Here is a 23,210-nt window from a genome sequence, read left to right as displayed (position 1 = left end):
CTTTCCTCCCTTCATTATGTTGGCCTAACCACTATGTTGGCCTAAACCCCCTCTTCCCTCCCTATGTTGGTCTAACCACTCTCTTCATTGTTGGCCTAAACCCCCTCTCACTGTTCGCCTAACCACTCTCTTCAAGGGCAGGTGGGAAAAGCGACCCTGTAACATTCAGCAGGGCATGACATCCACCCACTCAGTTTGGCATGGCTGTTCAAACATTACCATCCCAACTGCAGAACTGAACGAACCAGAACTATATAAAAAGACACTAAATGTACTGTTAAAATACATAGGGTTTTGAATGGTTATTAATGAATACATAACTACTCACATGCTTTGAAAAAATGTAACAAACCATTCACTTCCAGGTGGAGGCAATGAGCTTCGTGACCGTTAACTTACAATGCTGAGTATCTGTCCATTGCTGACTGGACATCACGACGGTAGACTGTTCTGAGAACCACCATGATGGGGTCAAACTCCTTCTCCCACACCTCCTCTGGAAAACAGAAAGAAATCCTTTAGGAACACCCGCAAAAAAAAAAAAAGTCACTGACATACAAGTCATTCTTTCTTTTTTCCTTCTACTGAGCTATCAGAAAGTGGTGTTAGGTTGCCACCCAAGTGGAATGTGCAATGACAGTGAATGTGGAGTTGCAAAGACAATCTGATGCCTCCTATGACAAAACTAACGCTCTTCTGATTGTTACCAACCAACAGAAGAATCATATCAGCAGAGAATGGCCTCATAAAACAAATCGTATAGGAGGTGAGGTCTCCATTAGAAAAACCCATTTAAACTGGACATTGGGCCAAAATGGCTCAAACTACAAAGTCACAGGGCTGATATTAGGATAGGACACCTAATGAGACAAATCCTGATCTGATATCATAAACGCACAATGCTTTATAAGAGCCATTGACTTGAAAATACATAGGTCTCTGCAGGCAATGCCCTATATTTGGTAACAGGGGAGACAAAGCGTATAGATGTAACTGCCTGAAGGGCATCACAATAACAAAGTCTTCCAGATGGACCTTGTTTTGAATTAGTCTTGTGAATTGTGCAAGTCCCTKGTTCTGTATGGGTAGAACTATAGTCAACTGTGGTGCATGAGTGCCCTCTCAAGGCAGACTGGTGAAAAAGCACCTGTGATTATGTTCAAATGGAAAACAACACGCTTGGTGATGATCCAACAAAGCGTTTGGACAGCATTAGTCACACATCGTAGAAAAACTTTTGCACAGTAGTAAAAAACAATTGCAAGAAAAAAAGAAAAACGAGTTCATTGGACAAACTCCGGGAGGTCCCTCCCTGTTAAGTTCCATTTGCTTCCATTCTGTAGCTAGTGAATTCACACCAGGCCATGAGATAAAAGGGACAACTTACCTTTAGGTGTGTACATGCCCTGCTGCATGGAACCCCCAGGTTCAAACACGGGGGCTTTGAAGTCAGCCACAGCAGACAGCATCTCCTCAAAGCTGCAGCTTCCCGGGACGATCCCACTRTTGGGGTTGGGATTCTCAGGTATCTGAATATTCACTTAAGGAAAGTATGCACCTAGGCAAATGTGCAGCATAATAAATGTGACCCCAAAAAATGTTAACGCAAAGACTGTTGGCTGTGTGTTAAAAGATGGAATTTTACATTGATTAAACCAATCACAATCAGATTCACATGTAATAACAGGGCCTCCCCCTGTTATTACAGGTGGAAACAAAGTATTGGTGCTTTTTCCAATTCTAGCACATTCTAGCAAGGGAACAAACAAGGGTATTCAGAAAGAGTTACCACTGACAACCACTGACACTACAAAAGCCAGCTACAAACTCAATGAGAAAATACTGACCACGGGTTAGGATATTCAATTAATTCTGTGAATTAGAGGCTGATAAAGCAGTGAGGATACGAGGTCCAACAGTGAACTGTGGGTGCGGTCGTTCATGCACAGTTGGGAGACCATCTCGGCTCTGAGAATTTCATCATCTGCCATGCCTATCAATGAGAGGGAGAAATATTKATTCATGCATCTACGGATAACGCCAATATAGTCAGGATGATACAAATATTCCAAWTGTTGTTCATGTACAATTTCCTTCTCCCCTGAATGCATCTGCACCTACCCAAGTGAATGCGAAGACTGGACAAGATGACAAGAAACGTCAAGGCTCCCTCCAGCATTGGCCTCTCCTGCTCACCGTCCAGTACTGCATTCTGGTGCACAGAGGCCATGGTCAACAGGTCCACCACCTTGAATCTGGATATGAAATACATGTTACTGATAGAGCTGTTGCGGTGACCATATTCCCACCACACAGGTAGTCATGACAGCAGTCAAATTTCACGTGACACAGCCATCTCCTTGTATACACTCTGGACATGCGTTGGTAGTACCCAACTCGCTAACGACCTGGTATTCAGGGCTCTATTGTCTCCCTAACATCAATGCAAATACAATCGAAAAACAAACATTTAACGTTAAAACAGTATCATGCTTTTTGAATCACACCGTTTAGCTACATTTTTTTGGGACCTCACTGTGATAATTTGAAGTAAGACGTTCAACAACAGGTTTAAACAGAAGAAAACATGGCCATTGTGGATGTTGTTTCAAAGCCAAAACAAAATGGATGTTGTTTCAAAGACAAACAACGAAATGGACAGCATTAAAGTGATGATTAATTCAAAGCATTTAAGACATTTCATGTAGAACACCCATAGGCATAAGCTATGAGTCCACAACAGAGAGAAAAAAAAAAAAACTGAATTAAAATAATTGTGCCGTTATACAATACATAGCCTAAGATTTAAGAAGTCTGATCTAGCCTATAGTCCAAAATTAAACAAATTCTAGTAAATCGCCTTTGAGTGTGGACTGTATTATTATAATACACACACTGGATGAACTGGTTACCTTATGCTATACTCCAAACGTTGGGAGAGAACATATAGGCCTAGGCAATGCCGTTGGTTCATTGATTGGGCAGGGCAGCTTATAGAGTGACATGCTGACCACACCGCTTGCGTCACGTGCGMTGCAAAATAAATGTACACATACATGTTATTCAAATCACAGCACCCAAAATGCTCGTGAGTGTCTGCGTAYCCAGGTGCTAAAATAGAACTTGGTTCRATTTGTGATGCTTGACGGGCTATAAGTCCCACCTCTCCCATCTCATTGGTTTTTAGGAACATAAACCCACGTGGGTGATTGAAAGATGAACTGAGGTACACACTCCAGTTGGTGGTGGTAATGCACCTTAAAGTTGYTTGCCAACCATCATATAAAGTCCAAAGAAGAAGCCTGAAGGAGGAGAGATTACTAGAAGCAAGTCAGTTTACCCTTTTATRTGTGGATTAATCAGAGTAGAGGACCTTGTGCATTTCAGGTAAAATAACAAAATCAACATGTGGGTGATGGCAGAAGCGCGAGCAGTCTAGTCAACATGTTACCCTACAATTATAGTAAATTTGCATTTGAATAGCCAAGTAATTGGCTGACATCACCTTAAACTACAGAATCTCAAAACCGTGCGTTTCCATCTCCTCCCCTTTCTCGAGCACACAGAGATAGGGGCTATCAACAGTTGAATTGTTGTGTTGTGAAAACATGTTACTATTGATGTTCCCGAACAGATTTCACTTCGTTTCACAAATMAAGCACTGGGTAGCTGCAGGAACATGGTTGGATCCCATGGCATACAGAGTTTGAGRAGAATGCAGGCTGCATGCTCCTTAAACAGTGGTTGATGCATGAAGTGAAAGAAGTGTTCGTATAAGCCCAGACATGTCTATGTGCAATCATGTGAAAGTTGATGGTTGCCACTAAAGAGAGGATCCCAGCAGCTACTATATTTAGGCCTACCTCGTATGATTTAAACTGCAGGAAAGTGGCCTCCATTCGTTATTCGAGTACATACGGATAACGTATTATTCCCCCTGCTCCTACCCATAAATAAAATGGGCCATTCTGCATCATGCAACCCATATATGTTTTGATTTAAGACATTAAGGTTTGTATCATTCACAACAAAATGTTCAAAATTCAAAAATCTAGCGTATAGGGCCTGTTTCAAATTATCACTTTTACGCTCAACATAGCCACTTCAAATGAACACTCACTCCTGAATGGAAAAAATATCCTTTCTATTTTATTCAGCTAAATTCAATTATATTATTCTTACAATAAAAACATAAAATAATGGGACAGGACTTAAGCATTTTCTTGTCAGCTAAAGGAACTAGCTTTACAGCCTATTGCATGGCACATAGCCAGATAACATACAGTAGGCCGACTCATTCGGTTATTCTGAAATATATTTTATTCATATCACAATGTTTCTTTAGACCTGCCTAAAATAAATAATGGATTAATTGTGATGGTGTATATTAAATAGATTTAGACGTTCCGAAGGCGTGCATCAGCAGCTTGGAGATGCTAATTAACGGTCAATTACCATTCAACTGGTCAGGATGCATCACCGCCTGGTATGGCAACTGCTCGGCATCTGACCGTAAGGCGCTACAGAGGGTAGTACAAATGGCCCAGTACATCACTGAGGCCAAGCTTCCTGCCATCCAGGACCTACAGCTGAAGTCAGAAGTTTACATACACTTAGGTTAGAGTCATTAAAACTCATTTTTCAACCACTCCACAAACTTCTTGCTAACAAACTAGTTTTGGCAAGTCGGTTAGGACATTACTTTGTGCATGACACAAGTCATTTTTCCAACAATTGTTTACAGACAGATTATTTCACTGTATCACAATTCCAGTGTCATTACATACACTAAGGACTGTGCCTAAACAGCTTGGAAATTCCAGAAATGTCATGGCTTTAGAAGCTTCTGATAGGCTTGACATAATTTGAGTCAATTGGAGGTGTACCTGTGGATGTATTTCAAGGCCTACCTTCAAACTCAGTGCCTCTTTGCTTGACGTCACGGGAAAATCAAAAGAAATCAGCCAAACCTCAGAAAAAAATGTAACCTCCACAAGTCGTCTCTCCTAGATAATTTCAAAGACTGAAGGTACCACGTTCATCTGTACAAACAATAGTATGCAAGTATAACCACCAGACCACGCAGCTTCATACCGATCAGGAAGAGACGCGTTCTGTCTCCTAGAGATGAACGTACTTTGGTGCGAAAAGTGCAAATCAATCCCAGAACACACAAAGACCTGTATTAATGCGAGAAACAGGCACAAAAGTATCGATATCCACATAACCTGAAAGGCCGCTCAGCAAGGAAGAAGCCATTGCTCCAAAACCGCCATAAAAAAGCCAAACTACGGTTTGCAACTGCACATGGGGACAAAGATCGTACTTTTTGGAGAAATGTCCTCTGGTCTGATGAAACAAAAATAGAAGTGTTTGGCCATAATGACCATCGTTATGTTTGGAGGAAAAAGGTGGAGGCTTGCAAGCCGAACACTATCCCAACCACGAAGCACGTGGGTGGCAGCATCATGTTGTGGGGGTGGTTTGCTGCAGGAGAGACTGGTGCACTTCACAAAATACATGGTATCATGAGGCAGGAAAAGTATGTGGATATATTGAAGCAARATCTCAAGACATCAGTCAGGAAGTTAATGCTTGGTCGCAAATGGGTCTTCCAAATGGACAATGACCCCAAGCATACTTCCAAAGTTGTGGCAAAATGGCTTAAGGACAACAAAGTSAAGGTATTAGAGTGGCCATCACAAAGCCCTGACCTCAATCCTTCAGAAAATTTGTGGGCAGAACTGAAAAAGCATGTGCGAGCAAGGAGGCCTACAAACGTGACTCAGTTACACCAGGTCTGTCAGGAGGAATAGGCCAAAATTCACCCAACTTATTGTGGGAAGCTACCCTAAACATTTGACCCAAGTTAAACAATTTAAAGGCAATGCTACCAAATACTAATTGAGTGTATGTAAACTTRTGACCCACTGGGAATGTGATGAAAGAAAAAAASCTGAAAMAAATCATTCTATCTACTATTATTCTGACATTTCACATTCTTAAAATAAAGTGGTGATCCTAACTGAKCTAAGACAGGGWATTTTTACTAGGATTAAACGTCAGGAATTGTGAAAAACTGAGTTTAAATGTATTTGGCTAAGGTGTATGTAAACTTCCGAATTCAACTGTATATAATAGGCGGTGTCAGAGACAAGGCCCAAAAATTGCCAGAGACTCCAGTCACCCAAGTTATAGATCGTTTTCTCTGCTACCGCACGGCAAGCGGTATTGGAGCGCCAAGTTTAGGACCAAAAGGCTCCTCAACAGCTTCTACCCCCAAGCCATTAGACTGCTAAACAATTCATAAAAATCACCACCGGACAATTTACACCCCCCCCCCCATACACTGCTGCTACTCGCTGTTTGTTTGTTACCTATGCATAGTCACTTCGCCACCACCTACATGTAGAGATTACCTCGACGAGCTTGTACCCCTGCACACTGACTCGGTACCGGTGCCCCCTGTATATATCCTCGTTATTGTGTTACTTTTTATTATACATTTTTATTTTTAGCCTACTTGGTAAATATTTTCTTCTTCTTGAACTGCACTGTTGGTTAAGGGCTTGTAAGTAAGCATTTCACGGTAAAGTCTACACTTGTTGCATTCGGCGCATGTGGCAAATAAAGTTTGATTTGAATTTGCATGACATTTACCGGCTGACAAAATGTCATGACCYCCACAGCCCTAGTTACTGCTATTAAATTCTGTTTCGTTACATCTTGACTTTCAAAACTGGAGTTTTCAATGGGTGATGATAAACAAGGTCAATCAAGTTCAGCGAAAAATGACAAATTGCAAGGACTTTTACAACAGCTCAGACTATACCTCTCGAACACTGAAGAGATGAAGTAGTCGGGATCAAGCCTTGACGCACACACCTGTCCACAGATTGGGAAGAAAAATTATACAATGGAGTATATGGCATTCAAAACAGTCCATAATGTTGTGATCACCAGGAGTAGGTAAGTAGTCTTTACCTGGAGCAGAAAGATGTCTGGATCGATCATGGAGTTGCAGAAGTGAGACTGCACGTAGGTCATAGCCTGTCCTTTGATCTGGAGACCATTTCTTACCCACATGTTACTGTGAATCTCTGACAGGCTCGCCTACAAGAAAACACGAGGGACATAAAATGCTAATTACATACTGTATACAAGGGATGGGCAACTGGCGGCCTTTTGAGAATGTGACTACAGCTAAGCGCTCAACACCATAGTCCCCTCGGGACTGGACACCTCCCTCTGCAACTGGAWCCGGGACTTCCTGACAGGCCYACCCCAGGTGGTGAGGGTAGGCAACACCACCTCCGCCACGCTGACCCTCAACACTGGGGCCCCACAGGGGTGTGCTTAGTCCCATTCTGTAGTCCCCGTTCACCCACAAATGCGTGATCACGCACGACTCCAACACAATCAAGTTAGCTGACGACAGTGTTAGGCCTGATCACCAGCGACAATGAGACAGCCGACAGGACAACAACCTCTCCCTCAAACTCTTCCCAGTGGAGCGGGTCGAGAGCTTCAAGTTCCACAGTGTCCAAATCACTAAGGACTTAACATGGTGCACGTTGTGAAGGAGATTGAAAAGATTTTGAAATGGGCCCTCAAATTTCTACAGCTGCACCATTGACAGCATCTTGACTGGCTGATTCACTGCTTGGTATGGCAACTGCACCACCCTCGATTGCATGGCGCTACAGAGAGTGGTGTGGACAGCCCGGCAAATGTTTCTATCCACCCCATGGCAAAATGTGTAMWATTGCAGCAAACTTACTTTACAAATGCAACATGTTCTCTATGCTCCATGGCAAAATTGCAGGAAATTAAATAAAACGTTTTATTATTATTCTCTCCGTTGTCAAGAGGGGAGCCGCTAAAACGTTTTGCTCGCAAGGTCGTAGGTGTCCAACAGAATTTCACTTAGGGACCCCAAAAAGCTAGGGCCGACTGACTGCATGCATGGTAATGAATGTGGGTATGTGGACTCTCAAGCCACTGCAGCCCCTCATGACAAGTTCAGATAGTGGCCCCCACTCCCATCAAAGTTTCCCCATCCCTGCTGTGCATAGTACATTGAACACACTGTCATGACTCTCCTGTGAGGAGCCAAACGATCAGGTTACAGTGAATCAGCTCTACAGCGCTCRCTCTCCTTGGTGAGGATCAAAGATCGCCAGAACCGTGGCCTCCCGGGTGGCGCAGTGGTCTAGGGCACTGCATCGCAGCGTCAGCTGCGCCACCAGAATCTCTGGGTTCGCGCCCAGGCTCTGTCGCAGCCGGCCGCGCCCGGGAGGTCCGTGGGGCGACGCACAATCGGCCTAGCGTCGTCCGGGTTAGGGAGGGTTTGGCCGGTAGGGATATCCTTGTCTCATCGCGCTCCAGCGACTCCTGTGGCGGGCCGGGCGCAGTGCGCGCTAACCGAGGGGGCCAGGTGCACGGTGTTTCCTCCGACACATTGGTGCGGCTGGCTTACGGGTTGGAGGCGCGCTGTGTTAAGAAGCAGTTGGGTTGTGCTTCGGAGGACGCATGGCTTTCGACCTTCGTCTCTCCCGAGCCCGTACGGGAGTTGTAGCGATGAGACAAGATAGTAATTACTAGCGATTGGATACCACGAAATTGGGGATAGAAGGGGGTAAAATGTATATATATATATTTTTTTTTAAAGATCGCCAGACCCACACCCCTCCCGGGAGGGGGGGGGGGTTGTGACTTAACCGGATCATAAATACCTTGCAGAAAATGTATAACAAGATAACTAACTCTGAAAGTGTACATGTTTTAGTGATCAGGTTTGCTACTAAATGTTGTAAAAAAAGAAATGATTAAGCATAAGAATACTTTGAAAATATAGAAATTTGATTTTACCCTTCTAAATGAGATAATGGCTTTTCATATAAACCTGGGCCAAGTCAATAACCACGCCCACGTGAGCACAGACATGGTTCCATTATGTTGACATAGCCTTTCCAACCAGTGTACTTAAAAGGACTCGTAACTAAACGTACAAGAACAGACAGCGTGGAGCAGTGGCTACGCGGCTGGAAATGGTTAAACGTATAAGACCAGAAAATAGTAAAACCCTCTGAAACTCTTAACGAGTGACAAAGGTGAAGACTAGATTAAAACATGCACAGTCTGCAGCTCTGCATGTAACATAGTCTAGGACAATTGACCAAGAAGAGGGAAGGACAAATTCCTCTCACCATCATAGGTACCTCTCTGCGGTATCTATTCTAACGAACATTGGGAAATACAGATCCCTCTGAACACCACGTGGTACACACCTGATGTACCCAATCTAACAAGCCTACAACAAAAGGACATTGTGACCTTTGGTGGACAAACAGACTTAAATTTAACCACTTCCCATAGACAGATCGAGTTCAACAGAAACATCCACACGTAAATACAGTTGAAGTCGGAAGTTTACATACATCTTAGCCGAATATATTTAAACATTTAATCCTAGTAAAAATTCCCTGTCTTAGGTCAGTTAGGATCACCACTTTATTTTAAGAATGTGAAATGTCAGAATAATTTCACTTTATTTCTTTCATCACATTCCCAGTGGGTCAGAAATGTACATGCACTCAATAAGTATTTGGTAGCATTGCCTTTAAATTGTTTAACTTGGTTCAAACGTTTAGGGTAGCTTTCCACAAGCTTCCCACAATAAGTTGGAGGAATTTTGGCCCATTCCTCCTGACAGAGCTGGTGTAACGGAGTCACGTTTGTACGCCTCCTTGCTCGCACATGCTTTTTCAGTTCTGCTACAAATTTTCTGAAGGATTGAGGTCAGGGCTTTTGTGATGGCCACTCCAATACATTACTTTGTTGTCCTTAAGCCATTTTGCCCAAACTTTGGAAGTATGCTTGGGTCATTGTCCATTTGGAAGACCCATTTGCGCAAGCTTTAACTCCTGACTGATGTCTTGAGATGTTGCTTCAATATATCCACATAATTTCCCCTCCCTCATGTGCCATCATTTCTTGAATAGGAGTTGCACTCCCTCCGCAGTACAACCTACCCTACTCCCACAATGATCGCGCCACCCCTCATATAACCTCTACGATCTCGCCTTCTCCCACACCTCGCGGTAGCCAATTCTACCGCCAAGTTGGAGGTCCAGTCAATGTAAATGGCAAAGGATGGTGTATCTATTTCCCCTGACAGCTATATAGGCCCAATAGCTCTGTCCAGCTCTTTCTCTTGACTCCAATTGAATCTTACTTGTAAACCGTTGAGTTACGGGACATTGAGGGTTAGTCCAGCTGCAGTTGGTCCCCAAACACCAGCACAAAAAATAGAATCACTACGCCAAGATGTTGTATCTGCTCTTACAACAAAATATCTTTTTGCATAGTGTTAATTTTGTTTTGGCATGTTTTGCAATTTCAAAGAAGTGGCTAACTCATATAGTGCGACAATTTTCTCCCAGAATAAAGTCCATTTCGTTGATTCCCACACAAATGTGCAGTTTGTCAAAAAACCCAGGTAGTCTTCTGTGCTCTTTTTAAATATATGAACGGTGTGTAGAGAGACAAGTGCGCTTGCCTTCCTGAGTAGTGTTAACACTGAAGGACTAAGTTGCTAAACAGTGTTTCAAGTCGTACCAACCTTCTTGAGTGAGTCAGAAATCATATAGGGAATTGCCCGATTTACATGTAAAATTAGAACTACACATGTTCTGAGATGTAACTCTCACCTTTCCCGCTCATGCCACTTTAGCTTTATCTTTCTACCCATCACAGTTCGCATCTTGCTGTATGTATACCCTGAGCATTAGACCTTTATTGCCAACCTATTTTATGACCCATCTCTACAAAGATCGTGCCCTTCTAGGGAAGACAGAAGACACCACGTTGCGTCCCTCCATCAACTGGATTCATGTATGTATCGGCTGCCAGTGCATAGCTAAGGGCTCAAATATATTACAAGGTTGCCACCATGATATGTGTTGGCCTATTGCATCCCTGTGGAATTGGCAATTGCCATAACTGTTGTTGTTGTTCGCGCCTAGTGTACTTTTTAATTAAATATTATAGAAATGTATAGAATTGAGGCTTAAGCGCTGTTAATATGAGTCTCTTATATCTTGACTGGGATAAAATTGCTACCCGCCCAAATCGCAATGAAAAATATAAACCCTCCCAGAAGCTTGTTGGAGATCTAACCCAAATTACTTTCCTGAGTATACTTGTGAGAAGCAATCCTACTGGCTGCATGGTGAGTTCTTTTCAGTATACTCATTTAAATTAATCGCTTTTTCTCCATAGTTAATTTTAAATGTCAATAAGGACCATAAGAATGGTGCCCTACATCTATGGGTCAGTTCAGCAGAGGAGAGAGCAAGCAGACTGAGGGTCCGCCTCTCAACATCCCTCCGCTCCCCTTTCATCAACTGACACTGACCAAAATTAAAGGGGACACCGTCTTCCAGATGATGGCGAAACTCCATGTCCCAACGCCATTATTCTGCGCTATATGCACAAATTCATGTTGTTACTTCATATGAACAGAGAAAGTTAAATATTCCTCGATAGTAAAAAAGACCTAAAGCTGACTAATAATAATAACAAACGCAAGCCTATAGATACACTTTGCTAGTCATTCATTACTGCTGCAGTGTTTTGTAGCGCTGATTGGAAAAATAGCGAAAAACTTGGCATTTGGCTTATAAAAGTGTTGGAAAACACCAAATGTGTGGAGGTAAGAATTTAAACATGAACTCACTCATAAAAACAGCGAGCTTCGTTTTGCTGTATTCAAGTGACATTCTCATCTAGTCATGCGTTTTGAAATCTACAGTATCACTTTGCTGTAGCTTTCTTTTTATGCCTTGCCTATGTTACTGCAGAGACGGTCGTCTGAGCCAGTTCGATTGGCCAAGCGGTAAGCCTATAGCACTTGATTTGCTCTCTGGGCCAGCCTGGAAGGCAGAGTTGTACCTTCAGACACACGGAAATGCGCTTCAAAATGGCCAACAGTTCGCTACCAGCCGCGCAGGGCAGACTGAACCGTGTGCAACCTACGCCAACAAGCCCAGACAAAATTTATAAAAGAAATAGGAACGCAATGCTTATACATTTTTAAAATAAATGTTTGGTGATCAACTAGGGAATGCCGTTGAGAGATCGACCTGTTCGATCGCAATTGACCGGTGGTGAACACATGACTCATAGAAAGTTGAGTGGGAAGTTCCAATCTCAATCTTCTCTCTGTGGGCTTGATATTTCTGCACGCGCACGCAGCTTAGAGCGAACATTGGTCATATCACTATTTCACACATTTCTTAAAACTCATGGGCTAATACCCTCTGATGGAACATCTACAGTATTGCGTTTGTCTTGTGTAGCTACTTCGCAAACTGGCTGAGTTTGTTTAACTACTATTGTAGTTTTTGTTGGGCCATCACTCAAAGAGCTTCTGTACACCAGCCCCATTGTGCCAACTGTATTTTAATGTATTTGGAAGGTGATATGTGGAAGACCTTGTTGTAATAGACCACACCAAACAGAGGGCTATTGTCGTTGTCATCTGTAACATGCAGCTGCTCCACTTCAGGACGAAATGTCCGTGTCCATGTTGTGTGAGGTTTGTGTCGACACCGCAAACCGGGTTTAGCAAACGCCGGCGGAGGACAATTGCTGCGTGTCTCCATCAGATATGGCAAAACTATCAAACTTCAAAGGAGAACACGGGCCTAACCCAGCAACGTATGGGAGCCTAAAGTTTCTTGCTCCACAACCACTATGGATCCATCCAATGACCAGTGGCTGTGTTCCAATCCTTATATAGGGAAGAGGAACCACTATGTATTCATTAGCTGGCCAATTAGCTGACGATTAGCTTAGTGGTAAGCGCCCGCCCTCCACAGTGACTGTGCCGTTTGCAATTGCCATTAGCCTTTAGTGGCAGGCCCCATCCCCACTCCCCCACCAACTCCCCACTGACTGTGCCTTTCTGGGTGTCTCCGCCAGAAGCCTCCCCGCTGGCAGCTCGTCCTCGGCCGCTGCCCCTTGCTCCTCTCCGTCTCCATCTCCTCCCCGCGACTGCTGGAAGGGACTGGGGCCCCGGGCCGAGTCCCCCATACTTCCCAGGCCGGACTCGAGCCCGGCGAGGCACCAACACCCAGGGCCCAGCCGCGCCCGACACCCCCCAGAGCAGCCCTCTCCCCTGCCCCCTGTCCTTGAGCTCTGGGTCCCCTGGCGTTCCCTGTTGACCTCCGCAAGCCAAACAGTCAAGCCGCGTGGTAGGCGCCGCTCACGCCTGAGCCAGTACGTCTACATGTACCAGAGTGACACGGCGAGCTCACGCAGCAGGCAAGGACAAGCTGGCAAGACGGCATCTGCCAGCGCATCTTTTGGGAGAGAAGGTGTGCAGAACACCCTACGCCCTGATAGTCCATCCCATACCACTATCCGTACCAGACTAACTAGCTGACTGCTAGCACTGATACGTCACACATAGGAGCCCACCCTATCAGAGCTGTGTCTAACAAGTTGCAGACTGTGCTAGCAATCATGCCCTGGCCAGTAGCTACACGTGATTGTCTGTGCCCAACTGCACTCATGGATCTGATACACCCATCGCGCTTGCGCTCAGTGGGAGTAAAGTCGTCAACTTCAACTATCCACCCTTACGGCATAGCTGAAGTTTAGTCTGTGCGTACCCCTGTGCCCTCTTGTACATGCCCCCTCTTTCCAGATGAGATGAAATTACCCATCCGAGCACACATCGTATGGTGCACCTACACCCCACACCCTCAACACATCGCGAACTTTCTCTTACCAAAATTGGATGCCGATTACAGAGCACTGATATCGAGATCTAACTAGTGTTCAGCCCTATCAATGAACACCACTACGACTAGCATCGAGGTCACTCAAGGCGCCTCCCGCTTGGAGCGGGAGCATTTTCTGGAATTGTTCCAAGCCTGTTTAAAAGGGCACAGTCAACTTAGTGTACGCTAAACTTCTGACCCACGTGCAATTGTGATAGTGAATTATAAAATGAAATAATCTGTATGTAAACAATTGTTGGAAAAATTGTGTCATGCACAAAGTAGATGTCCTAACTGACATGCCATAACTATAGTTTGATAACAAGACATTTGTGGAGTGGTTGAAAAATGAGTTAAATGACTCCAACCTAAGTGTACGTAAATTTCCGACTTCAACTGTATATGCATTGCAATTATTTTCTAATGAGCGGTCGTTCATGTGCAAGTATTCATATTCCCATGAGCATAGCTTCCACATGCATGTATGATATGTCCACGCTCTTTGTCTCTCCCGCTCATAATCTTTCCCCACCCCCTTTCAACTGTGTAACAAGCCGTCATATCGGGTTAGTCCACTAGGGACTTTCATATACATTATGTTAGTAATCAATATAACCTATACCTTGTGTGTTTATGTAATTCTGTGATTGTTTAGTTAGTAAATAAATTATTAAGACAATTTGTGTATCGCTGATACATCACTTAGGCTAAGGTTCGTGCAGATATTCAAGGATTATGCGACGTTCAGAGACTGATATGAGGAAATGATTCATTGATGACTGGTATGATATCGATATATTCTTGAGCTAATTCAGGAAACGGTAACTCATTAAATAAACTTTTCCCGTGGTGCCCCAAATTACTAAATAATTGTTACATGATTCATTTGAGTAATAATTAAACGTAGGAGGTAATTATTAGATGAACAGCAGTCATCACATTAATGGTAGTCACATCACGACAACACATTAAGGTAATCTCCAGAGTAGTCACATAGGAACCCTTTAAAATAGCCAGTCACCTCCTCCTTATCATATTTATAAGACACTAACAACTGTTCGGGTACGAGTCAGCCTTTCCTTTTCAGACATTGTGTGACGTTATTCACCACACAACCTGTTATGATATTTGAGCCATTGTCAAGACATTGCAAAGACATGTGTAATGGCCTGTACCGGTGCAATACCTGAATCTGGAGTGGATGGACCATGATCTTCATGAGCATCTCTTGGTGTGGGAGGAGACTGTCCAGGTCAAGCCCCTGGCACTTCACTGCCTATGAGACAATAGACACAGTCAACTCACTACAAAGAGGGCTTAAAGCACCAGGAACAGAACTTAAAGGGTTGTAGATCTGCCACACCTTGCTTAGGAACATGGCGTAGTAACGGTGCAGTGGCAGGTGAAAGGTCACTTGATTTGGAGCAGGCTACAGAGAAACAGAGAACAGATATAAACACTAAAGGAAAATGTTGGTTTACAAATGCATCCTGACTGTTGTGCATATTTGCTGAGTTACCTCGTCCACAAAGCCAATGGCATCAAACCAGATCTGCAGAGTCTCCAAGCAGTAACGCACCACCGTCTTGGTGTATTCCTGTGTCTCCTGCAAATAAACAATTATTCATAGTGTAATGATTTTCCTAACGGTTTCCATGCATATTACTGGAACGTCAAATAGCTAAAACGTGATCCACACTAAAAAAAATAAAAAATAAAATTGAACAAGGGATATTGGACTCACTTTGACTTTGCAGTGTGTGAGGAGACCCCACATTGGTTGTGCGCAGGCCTCCAACTCTGCCGCAAATGCTGCATAGTACGTCTGGGACTCAAACTCCACGTGCTCACTCAACTCCCGCTTATTCAAGTTCATACCTACAGGACCAGAGGAGCGCTTTCATGGTTAGTCATCACGTAACACGAAGCATTATTACAGTGGTTTCATTCACCAAGTCATCACGTAACATGAAGCATTATTAGTGGTGTCGTTCACTGAAAGACGCTTAAGGGACACAAAGGCAGGTGAGCCTGTCAAACATCTTTGTTGACATCCAGATAAATCTGTAAGAATGTACTTAAGGGCAGAGCAGTCTATACGCATAAAATAACATAGTGGCACTCTGCTCTATGCACCTTCCCTCAGTAAGCGGATACTCCAGTCCACAGTATCTGAGGCTAGGGGTTATTTTTAGGGTTTTGGTGGACACATGGCAGGAGTGCTACACAGACTATAATTCTAATAGAGACATGCACCATTATTCTCTTTTGGTCAGGCAGTGTAAAAGTTAAGTTGGATGTGACATAACATGCATTTTAAATTAAATCAGATTTTATTTGTCACATGCGCCAAATACAACAGGCGTAGTAGACCTTAAATGCTTACTTAGCTAGAGCAAATAGGGACCAAAAACAAAAAAGCAGCGACTAACCAATGGAAGAGAATCCCAGAGGGCTAACATTGCATCATATGACTAAGCAGATATATTAAGAGACAGGTGATAGTATATGACTCGCATAGATAACGAATACACTACAAATCACACCAGCTACTCTACCTGGGACAATGACTGAGGAAAATACTGAATCACCACTGCTATTCATATTCTTAAATCCACAAGGAATTACCTTGAAAGAAGGACACAAAGCTCATCCACAGCATGAGCAGTGAGTGGTCCTCCAGGAATTTTTTTGCTACACTTTTGTGTGAGAGAATATTAATAAAATCGCTAACTAAAGGCCAGTAAGTGTTGTTCTTCAGCAGAGGCTCGCTGCAGTTGACCACAACATGGCGGCTGTTCTCTTCATCTGAAAACAAGGAAAAGAGGGAGAGGACACGAGGCTCAGTAGTGTGAGAAGCCCACTAGATTCATGAATGAAACAATCCACTCATCAGTATGGCCATTCAAACATAGCTCACCTTGAAGTTCACTTTTGATAAGGCAACTCTCCATCATGTAGAGGAGGACAGTAACCATGATGTCTAGAAGTTGACACTCCTCGGTGACGTGACGTGCTAGCTCCTCATTGCTGAACAGCTGTACACTGATATGTACGATGCGGTTGGACATGGTATCTGACTCCTGGCTTTTCATCAGTGTCTTCATAATGAACGCATAATGTTGAACAAATGTTTTCGTGAAGGTGATCTACAAAAGGATGACAAGCGGGTGATTTTATGCATTTGCTGTTGTAACAGCTTCTCTAGGCAAGAATGCAGCAGTGCCAATACACCATAAACCTTAGGAATTAGAATATCTATGCACTACACTTAACCTAATTAAACATACCTTGTAGTCTTGATCTGGCAGCATGTTCAGTAGAAAAGTAACCATCTTCTGAGGAAACTCATACTTTATTGTCCAAAACAGCAACTCCTCCAGAAAACATTTGTGTTTTAGAGAGTCCATAATGGATTGATCTAAGAAAATAACACAACTGACTGGTCCCATGGTAATGCAGACTTTCACATAAAATATCTGTGCATTATTCATCATTAAATAGAATGTTAGGCAGGTTATGTGAATTACCTTTGGCAGTGCTACTAAGTTTAACTCTCTTTCTCTGTCCAACAGATTGCCCCCCATCTTGATCCTCCTTTAAAAAGACAATAGGAAGCAATATAACAACATCTATATTTCAATACTGAGGAGCGAGACTAACTATTCTGATACCGTATTCACATACCTCTTTATTGGACTCATCAGGGCTGGCTGGTGCTTCAGCTCCTAAGGAAAACAGAGCAGAGACAGAAAGCAGCTACTAGCTGATTATTCCCTTGTTTAATGAGTCATTGAGAAACATTACTTCCATAATAAATAAAGAGGGATGTTATTTTTGACTTATTTTGAGCTCCAACTCCTAAAGAGGGGATGAGGTCTTACCCAGTAAGCCCAGAGCCCCTGCGCCAGCCCCTGCCTCAGCCCCGAGAGTGGGCTCTGCAGCCCCAGACTGGGCCTTCTCCTCTACAGACACCAGGCATGAGTTCTTCAGCGCTGACAGGTACTTCTCGTAGTTCATTTTTGCATATACATTATCCTCTTGACCTACAGGGCATATTCACACATGACATATTTATTAAACTAATTAGACATTCATTAGCATCACACCAATGCCATACGTGAAGTATTAAAGCATTAGTAGCCCAACTTCAGTATAGAGTTCTGCAATACTGATTAACTATCATTTTGATCATTTTCCCCACCATAGGTCAGAATAACATTCAACCAAGGGCTGAATGAGAGAGTAAACATACATATTTACCCATGCTCAGGTCCTTGAATATTTGCTGATTCGTTAGGATCTTTGTCAGTACAGTTCTCATTGCCCCACCCATCTTCGTAAGTTCTTCTAAGAAGGAGATCTGGGGTTCCAGCTGCTGTAAGACCTTCTGTAGGTCCCTCTCAGTTGATGTGTCTGAGAGCAAGATAAGATAAAAGTTATGAAGTGTGTCAGATAGGCTCATGAAAACAAGCAGAATGACCTACATGAGATAAAGTTGTAAAAGAACAAGATTTCTCAAAATATTTTGATCTGAGGGCTGTTTATTTGTAATCGGCTATGAAAGGTGCCTTTAGAGCATTGGGCGGCAGGTAGCCTAGTGGTTAGAGCATTGGGCCAGTAACCAAAAGGTTCTGGATCGAAAAAAATGTTGGTCTTCTCCTGAACAAGGCAGTTAACACACTGTTCCCCGCTAGGCTGTTATTGTAAATAGGAATTTGTTCTTAACTGACTTGCCTAGTTAAATAAAAAAATTGAGTATCCTGTAGACAGAGATATGCTGTTTTTCTCACCTGGTTCAGTGTATCCATCCCTTAGGTATTGTATGATACAGATGATGAAGCGAGGCAGGACCATCTCTGACATCAGTAGTAAGTCTCTGGGGACTGTGGGGACATTCTCCCCGGTTCTTAACCGATGCCGATTGCAAAATCTGAGAGTACAACACACATGCATATATCTAGATTTTAGAAGTACCCAAAATAAATGTAAGTATTTGGGAACAATTACTCAACAACCTATCTAACAAACACTAGCAGTATATTTTATCTTCCTTTGAAAGTGCAAAATGTGCATTTTAATATAGGCTACTAGTATATCTGGCTGCCTTGAACAAACTGTTATGCCATCAAACAAAATAACAGCAGAAAAGTAAACTCAGAGAAATGTTGTGGAGTAAGGATCAAAGAAGAAATGACATGTCACAAGAAGTGATTAAGTTATTCTGCTTGGAAAATGTGTCATTATCCTAGAAACCTTGCAGAAAAGTTACAGTATTTACATTACTACATCTGTTGTAGGGAGTTATCTACCATACAACAGGAAAAATAGCTGTCTGGTTCAGAGCGATTGTTCAAAGCGGTGTGCACTTGACTAGATTGCTGGGGTTGAGTCTATCTTCTGATGTTCTGTTAGTTAGCCAAATTACTGTAACTAGTGTCCCATAAAGACAGCACTTTTTCTTACGTTGTGTAGCTAAATCTAATAGTCAAMGGTTTATCAAGCACAGCAATGGCATGTTCAGTGACAACATACATGTCAGTACAATTATAAAAGGCAGGGAGGGACCTTTCAAAACCGCACTGTTACATATTTTACAAATTGACACTCCCACGTAGAACTTTGCTAGCTAGCTGTTAGCCCGCAAGCTAGCCATCATCGTTAACAGCCTAGTTAGTTAGCCAACCTAGTTAACTCGCCATACCACATTATTAAAAATGGGGGGGGAATGGTAATGTCAGTTGCAGTCAAATAATGCCACGTATTAAGCCTCGTCAATTAATTAGAAATTGTCACTTACACTCTAGTTAGCTAGCTAGCTATCAGCCAGCTAACGCTCCTAAAGACTTACCCAGTCTCTCGCATGACATTACTGTCTCCACAGTCACAGGCCCCACCAGCCTGGCTCCTGAACATGTTGAAATCATGGCCTGTGTGATCGCCGTTATTAAAACATTCTGCACAAAGTGACATGCAAGGAGAAATGCCACAGGTCCGACAGCGGTATGCCACAAAATTGGCTGTCCAAACCAAGCCACATAAAGTAGCGTTGTCATAGGACCGGACCGTTTTGCAGAACTCTTCGAAACCTTCTCCTCCTGCTATTAGACATTTACACCAGTCAAGGGCTTCTGTGTCTGCCGCTGGCTTTTCTGGATTAAGAACACAATCAAGTAGTTCTTGAAGTTGTCGGACACCAGAGGTGTTGTCAGTACAATTAAGATCTGCCTTTAAATGGGCAGCAGTAGAATTCTTGTCCCGCCGAACCAGCGACGCCGCCATCATTCACTCTGCTTGTTTTCCACAAATTTATTTTTGTTGTCTTGTTGGTGCGTTCTCGTGATTTCTCGCGATACATTTCGATAATAACATTGTGTTGAGTTGTGTTCAGCGTCTATAGTGTTCAGTTGGTTCCATAGGAGTCAATCAACCACATTGGCCTGCGACTTCATTGCCAATCAGCACCAAGTTTGGCAAGTGACTAACTGTGTCGTAGTCTCGGCTACTGCTGTCCCGTAGGCAGCTGATCAACCGTGACAATGTCAGAACCCACGATTACAGTAATCCTACTAGAGACGATTCCAGTGCTTCCAATAACAATACACTCTTTATGGTGGCAGTAACTAGTGGACTAAGTATAGAATACGAAAATGTTATGCATATTTTGTATTGCAAAAACTCGATGTTCATAGTGGTACAGTTTTTCGTAGCGTCCGTTTCACTTCGGATTGTTTTCATTGAGACCCCACTAATGCGGAAGTGTTACTCTGTCTCTGTACATGCTCCCCGTGGCTCTGACGATGGGTGTGCTGTGAGTTGCAGCTTTTGTTGATTAAAGTCTAGCTCAAACTTGGTCAGCAGAAGGTAAAAAATAAAACCTATGGGATTCCATTTACAGGCAGCAGCTACCGAGTGCAGACGAGATTTTAGCTTGTTCCGAGTAACCTTATCCCCTCTCAAATGTACTTAAATGTAACATTATAGTATAGCTTATAGTAAACACAATAGAGAACAACGCTCAGTATACCGCTAATTTGATCTGAAACTTGGCAAAATGGAAGAAAAAAAATGTGCGAAAGAGCAAAGGGAGGAGACGGCAGTTGCTAGCTGACCACTCATACACCAGAGAAAAAACGCCACCTGACTCCCCAGGAGAAGACATTTAGGAATTTGAACTTTCAGTTGATTCTGAAAATCCAGTCAATAGTCCCGCACCCAAAAAGACARATAAATAATTGTCTTGGCGCGAACTCCAGGTCAACAACATAATCGATGCTGTCTCTGCAAAGATAAACGAAAAAGTCGATGGTCTGGAGAAAATGATACGTGAAAACACCAAAAAATAATTGACATCTCTGAATCATGCATACAAGAGTATCGAATAGCTTAAACTTGCAAACACTGCTACTTCTGATAAATGCACTGTACAGGAGAAGACCATTGCCGACATGCAAGAACGCTTATCGGAAGCAGAGCGATACGGGAGAAGGTGGGGGCTACGTCTTTACGGTGTCCCGGAGGACCAGGGTGAGAATGTGAAGCGCATAGTAAGAGACATCTGTAACCGTGTGGCACCGGACTTCCCCGATTGATATATGGCCATGGATGTCGCTGATCGTATTGGGAAGAAACAAGATGCCATCGCACCGCGAGAGATGCCGTTTGGAAGAAAGCAAAGGAAAGCGCCTTTCTGAAAGAGATAATTTAGATTCGGTGAGGACCTGACTGCAGCAAAGGCAAAGTTGTGGCCTCTCATCCAACAGGCAGAACATCAAGGAAAGGGTGGATACTACAGGGGAATCGGAGCCTTCTTCGCCGAAGGAAAATAAATACGACCGGGGTGATTTGTTCTGCCGGTAGGTTTACAAGGTAGCCCCTTCCKCACAGCAACCTGGGCGTTCTAGTTTTGAATTGTGGTGTTATGGTTTACAAGTTAAGACTTCTGTTAATACATATATGAAGCAACCTTTTATAGAGAGGGTAGAGTTGAGATTGCATAGGATTTTTCTTTCAATTCTGTTTATATGGACTTGAAGTTTGTCAATCAATGCCAGGGGGATACGAAACCTGTTGAAGAGAGAAACTTTTTTTTTTTTTTTGTAAGGACTGCAACGCAGATCTTGTATTTGTTCAAGAAACACATTCATGCAAAGAGAACAATTTTTTTGAAAAATCAGTGGGTCAGTGACATTTTTTTGGCCCACGGGACTAATCATTGAGCTGGGGTTGCAATTTTAGCACACAATTTCAAAGGGAAATGTTTGTTTACTCAAGTGGACACCATTGGTCATTGGCTAGTAGCGGTCATCAACCACATGGACAGATTATTTGTGTTGTTTAATGTATATGGATACTGTTCTAGTCCTCCAAATAACTTTCTTCTAGAGGAAATTCTTAAGTCTTCTGAGAAAATATCCATTCAGTCAGATTATAGTTGGTGGAGATTTTAATATGGTTTATTCTAATGAGACTGATAGATTGCCCCATAGGCCTAACATTGGTGTGAACAAATTGGTGAATTTCTGCCAAAGCCTGGACTTAATTGACATATGGAGAGTTAAAAACCCTGGAGAGAGAGAAACAATACACATGGAGTAATAGAGATGGTTCACTACAATCAAGAATTGATTATATATATTATATTTGTAATAATGACAGTTACAACAATACTGAATGAACAATATACACTTATTTTAACTTAATATAATACATAAATAAAATCTATTTAGTCTCAAATAAATAATGAAACATGTTCAATTTGGTTTAAATAATGCAAAAACACAGTGTTGGAGAAGAAAGTAAAAGTGCAATATGTGCCATGTAAAAAAGCTAACGTTTAAGTTCCTTGCTCAGAACATATGGGGCGGCAGGTAGCCTAGTGGTTAGAGCGTTGCAAGATCGAATCCCCGAGCTGACAAGGTKAAAAATCTGCCTTGTTCAGGGGCAGAACGACAGTTCTGTTCCTAGGCCGTCATTGAAAATAAGAATTTGTTCTTAACTCACTTGCCTAGTTAAATAAAGGTAAAATATATATGAAAGCTGGTGGTTCAATATTCCCAGTTAAGAACGTTTAGGTTCTGGGAATTATGAGGCGTCGACTATTTCTCTCCATACCATTTGTATTTCATATACCTTTAACTATTAGATGTTCTAATAGGCACTTTAGTATTYRCAGCCTAATCTCAGGAGTTGATAGGCTTGAAGTCATAAACAGCGCTGTGAAMCAAGCATTGCTAAGAGCTGCTGGAAAACGCAGTAAAGTTTGAATGAATGCTTACGAGCCTGCTGCTGCCTACCACCGCTCAGTCAGACTGCGCTATCAAATATCAAATCATAGACTTAATTATAATATAATAAACACAGAAATACGAGCCTTTGGTCATTAATATGGTCAAATCCGGACACTATAATTTCGTAAAC

General features: G+C 42.7%; 1 protein-coding gene across 4 annotated transcripts in view; it reads right to left on the bottom strand.

Moving 5' to 3' along the window:
• The window catches only part of LOC111974930 (E3 ubiquitin-protein ligase ubr3), a 50,735-nt gene extending 29,109 nt beyond the window's left edge, over positions 1-21,626 (bottom strand). For all 4 annotated transcript variants that reach the window (XM_024003014.2, XM_024003023.2, XM_024003032.2 and 1 more), the window contains exons 1-19: positions 19,642-21,626; positions 18,584-18,723; positions 18,054-18,206; positions 17,675-17,836; positions 17,478-17,518; positions 17,321-17,387; positions 17,081-17,211; positions 16,711-16,939; positions 16,419-16,598; positions 15,535-15,668; positions 15,310-15,396; positions 15,154-15,219; positions 14,977-15,066; positions 6,985-7,113; positions 6,833-6,885; positions 2,122-2,255; positions 1,908-1,993; positions 1,388-1,529; positions 400-496 (exon numbers count right to left, since the gene is read on the bottom strand). In XM_024003014.2, coding sequence (XP_023858782.1) covers positions 400-496; positions 1,388-1,529; positions 1,908-1,993; positions 2,122-2,255; positions 6,833-6,885; positions 6,985-7,113; positions 14,977-15,066; positions 15,154-15,219; positions 15,310-15,396; positions 15,535-15,668; positions 16,419-16,598; positions 16,711-16,939; positions 17,081-17,211; positions 17,321-17,387; positions 17,478-17,518; positions 17,675-17,836; positions 18,054-18,206; positions 18,584-18,723; positions 19,642-20,075 — 2,555 coding nt within the window. In that variant the 5' untranslated portion in view covers positions 20,076-21,626. The remainder of the gene's footprint in view (positions 1-399; positions 497-1,387; positions 1,530-1,907; positions 1,994-2,121; positions 2,256-6,832; positions 6,886-6,984; positions 7,114-14,976; positions 15,067-15,153; positions 15,220-15,309; positions 15,397-15,534; positions 15,669-16,418; positions 16,599-16,710; positions 16,940-17,080; positions 17,212-17,320; positions 17,388-17,477; positions 17,519-17,674; positions 17,837-18,053; positions 18,207-18,583; positions 18,724-19,641) is intronic.
• Positions 21,627-23,210: the final 1,584 nt, after the last annotated feature.

Source organism: Salvelinus sp. IW2-2015, linkage group LG2 (genome assembly GCF_002910315.2).
Source record: "Salvelinus sp. IW2-2015 linkage group LG2, ASM291031v2, whole genome shotgun sequence".
In the NCBI taxonomy this organism is placed as follows: Eukaryota; Metazoa; Chordata; class Actinopteri; order Salmoniformes; family Salmonidae; genus Salvelinus; species Salvelinus sp. IW2-2015.
Note: the sequence above shows the minus strand (reverse complement) of the source record. Positions and strands in the feature narration are given on the sequence as shown.